Raw genomic sequence first — 3,421 nt, 5'->3', positions numbered from 1 at the left:
ATTTCTTAACCATTGAAATTGATGGTGCAGAGTCCCCATAATATTTATCAAGTCTTTCCTTGGTTTCGGTGATGGATTTTTTACGCAAAAAATAATGCTTAATTAGCACACGAAATTCACTTTTTTCCATTTTCGTTAAAATTCACGAGATCGTCTGCTTTCAATGCCTATAAAACGCAAACCAAAAAACGCAGCTTTCTCAAAATTTTACAGTCAGCTGTTAATCGATAACTGCTGACAGGAGCAGTGTTGTATTTAGAGCAGGTGCGCGGCAAATACAAAAAGTCACGGACTTATCAAACGACCCTCGTATCAGAGCAGCATCCAGAGGGAAATTGAACACACCTTTATGGTCACTTCGAAAATAGCCAGCGATTGGCGTTGAAACCTGGAAAACTATGGTTTGTGCCACGTGAATAGCGAGTGCGCGATGAGGAGGTAGACCGTTGCAAGGGAAATGGTGACCAACATCATGGGAAAGCCATAGATGAAGAACTGCACAAAGGAGATCTTATAGCCAGACTGGTTGGCAATTGCCGCTGCGATAATATTGGCCGATGCCCCGATCAAGGTGCCATTACCACCAAAACAGGCGCCGTATGACAAGGCCCAAACGAGTGGCGTTAGAGGAATGCTGATGTCATCGTTGCGGTGCAACTCAATGTTCAATCTGAGCAACATCGTGGTCACCGGCACATTGCCAACAAAGGCCGAGAGGACGGCGGACAGCCAGATGATGATCAGGATGGCCACTGTCGTCTGATATTCCTCATCGACACTCATGATCACCTTGACTGTGCAGTCACACAACCAGCGAATGAAGCCCAATTGATCCACCGCCTCAGTGAGCACGAATAAAGCGGCCAGAAAGAGCAGCGCTGACCACTCAACCTGGTCTAGAATCGCCTCGATGTCGTTCATCTTGGCCAGAATGAGGAGCAGGAAGGCGGCTAAAATTGCCACCCAACCCAATGTGGCACCGGGCATAAAGGGTAGCGAGTGACACAGGAAACATAGGACCACAAAAGTCAGCGTGATAAGGCACTTGATCAGCAGCGTCTTGTTCTCGATGCGGTGATGTGCCTCCAAATGGGCCAGGGTCTGGAAATAGTTATCGACGGGTTTTAGGAACTGACGTCCCTTTTGTCGTCCTCGCATTTCTTCGGCCCGTGCCGTAATATCCGTACTCGATCGTCGTCTACTGTTCTCCCGTTCAGCTGCCAGCTCAATTTGTCGATCATCTAGTTTAAAGAGGGATTTCCTCATGGTCAGATATATGACACCATAACCCGCCACACCAGCCATTAAAACTCCAGGCAGCATGTGAATTGTGAATTCGAGAAAATCCACTCCTTTGGCGATCACCTCCGTATTGGTGGCAATGATCACATTGGGTGGATCGCCCACTGGAGTGAGGGTGCCACCGATATTGGAGTACATCACCACAGCAATGAGGACAAGTGGTGTTTGGACGGCCATGGCCTCGCATAAGCGGATCGCAATGGGCGCCATCAGAAGCAGCATGGTCACATTATCGAGGATGCAGGATATGACGGCGGTGATAGAGCAGAGCAAGATGAGCATTGGCCAGGGATTACCCTTGGATATTCGGTATGCCAACACAGCCATCCAATCAAATACACCCGTCTCGGACATTATGGCCACCAGTATCATCATACCGAGGAGCAGTAGCAGAGTCTCGAAATCAATCCAGGAGATAATGGTTTCCAGGGTCGGTCGACTTCCCAGCGCCGTGAGAATCGCTATCCCAGTGGTGGCCATCATAAGAGCAGCGAATGTACGATCCGTGAGCTCAAAGACGATCAGAATATACAGACCGATTAGCAGCAGGGCGGCATAGATTACACCATTTGTCGTTACCAAGGGGTAAGCCGATATCACCATTAATAGGGCCATTGGCTCCTCGTTTCGGCCCTCCAGTGAAATCACCGCCTTGGCATTATTAACCTTCGAGATCTGAAAGGTTTTGGCAGCCGTCGTGAAACTCTGTTTACTCTGCTTAAGGAGATAGATGATCCACATATCGGAGCGCCAAAATGTGGTGTTCAATTCCGAATCCCGCCACTCCACGCGTACACCCACAAAGGGCGTATCCTTGCTCTTGCTGTGATGCTTTTGCAAATCGATGGAACCCTTCAGCGTTATCCTAGTCGCATCATGGGGCTCGGACAGTCGGCGGAGTACAGTCTCGTTGGGCAGCACTGTGACCACCGACGACTTTTCTGGCTTGGTGGCGTTCTGAACCAGAATGTAGGTAAAGAATGCCCAGATAAGCAGCAGTGCACTAATCTTAATGAGCTTGAAAATGAATAGCCCAAGGGAGAATGCCTCCGGCTCATCCAAGTAGTTGGGATCAAATTGCTCAGGCATCCGTAGTCTACGGGGAATCCTCGATTGGTACGACGAAGGCCATGCCTGGAACACTTCATCTATGTGGCACAAATTTGCGACACGAAAAATATCACTCAGGAATTTCATTTGAAAGATACGTCTAAGTAAAACTAAGAAAATTTTATACGTAACGAAAACTGGCTTAACGTTTTTGATATTTACTAAAACGTTATTGCTACTATTTATAAAAATCTTAAAATTTTCCTTAAGTGAATTGTATTCATGCAGCATGCACAGGATGTTTAGATGGCAATTAAAGGAACTGCCTAAAGCCCAGAGTTAAATATTATATGTGAAATTTGTATTTCTAACATGAGAACTCCAAAATTATTGATTAATTTATCATAGAAGCTGCACAATATTGTCTTCAAAACATTCTTTTTAACAGTACAAGTTTGGAGCTTTTAAAAGGTCTTATTAAAAGTTTAAACTATAGTTTATTGAACTATAGTTTGCAGCTCCTAGCCAAAATAAAATCCTTTTCGAGGGAAATTTATTACCGAAGCAAAAGATTTTTCTAGTACTTTTTATGTGAATTTTCCCACTGTACATCCCATGCTGGGGAGGACGTGCTTTGAGCAGAAGTTAAGTGTCGCTTGAGCCTTTTTAAATATAGAGAAATCCCATGTACGGCTGCCCTGAAACCCGCGCATAGCTGCAGCCATAATACGCACCATTGCCAAGCCACTGGCCCCCGGAATCCTGAATCCTCCATCCTGCACCCTGCGCCCTGCACCCTTGCACCCTTTCCCCCTCCCCAGCTCCCCAAAGGACCATTGTCAACTGACAATGCCGCTGGCAGATGTGTTGATAGTTTCAAGGAGCGTTGAGAGGCGGAGGAGGAGTTGCACCATACGATTGGAATGGGTGCTCGGCTGCTTGGGCTGTTGCCAGTTGAATGCAAATATTAATAGCGCAAATTTTACGCCGCACAACAAGGCTGAGAATATGTATGCCAGGGCCAAAAGGAGCACGTATGTATGTATGTATTTGTGTATTTGTGTGAGCC

General features: G+C 46.5%; 1 protein-coding gene across 1 annotated transcript; it reads right to left on the bottom strand.

Annotated features, from left to right (window-relative positions):
* Nucleotides 1-249: 249 nt before the first annotated feature.
* LOC120449916 (P protein) lies at nt 250-2,567 on the bottom strand. The gene has a single exon (XM_039632609.1). It carries the CDS (start codon nt 2,497-2,499, stop codon nt 397-399), a length of 2,103 nt encoding a protein of 700 aa, XP_039488543.1. The 5' UTR covers nt 2,500-2,567; the 3' UTR covers nt 250-396.
* Nucleotides 2,568-3,421: the final 854 nt, after the last annotated feature.

Source organism: Drosophila santomea, chromosome 3L, assembly GCF_016746245.2.
Source record: "Drosophila santomea strain STO CAGO 1482 chromosome 3L, Prin_Dsan_1.1, whole genome shotgun sequence".
Classification (NCBI taxonomy): Eukaryota; Metazoa; Arthropoda; class Insecta; order Diptera; family Drosophilidae; genus Drosophila; species Drosophila santomea.
This window is presented reverse-complemented; position numbering and strand designations above follow the sequence as displayed.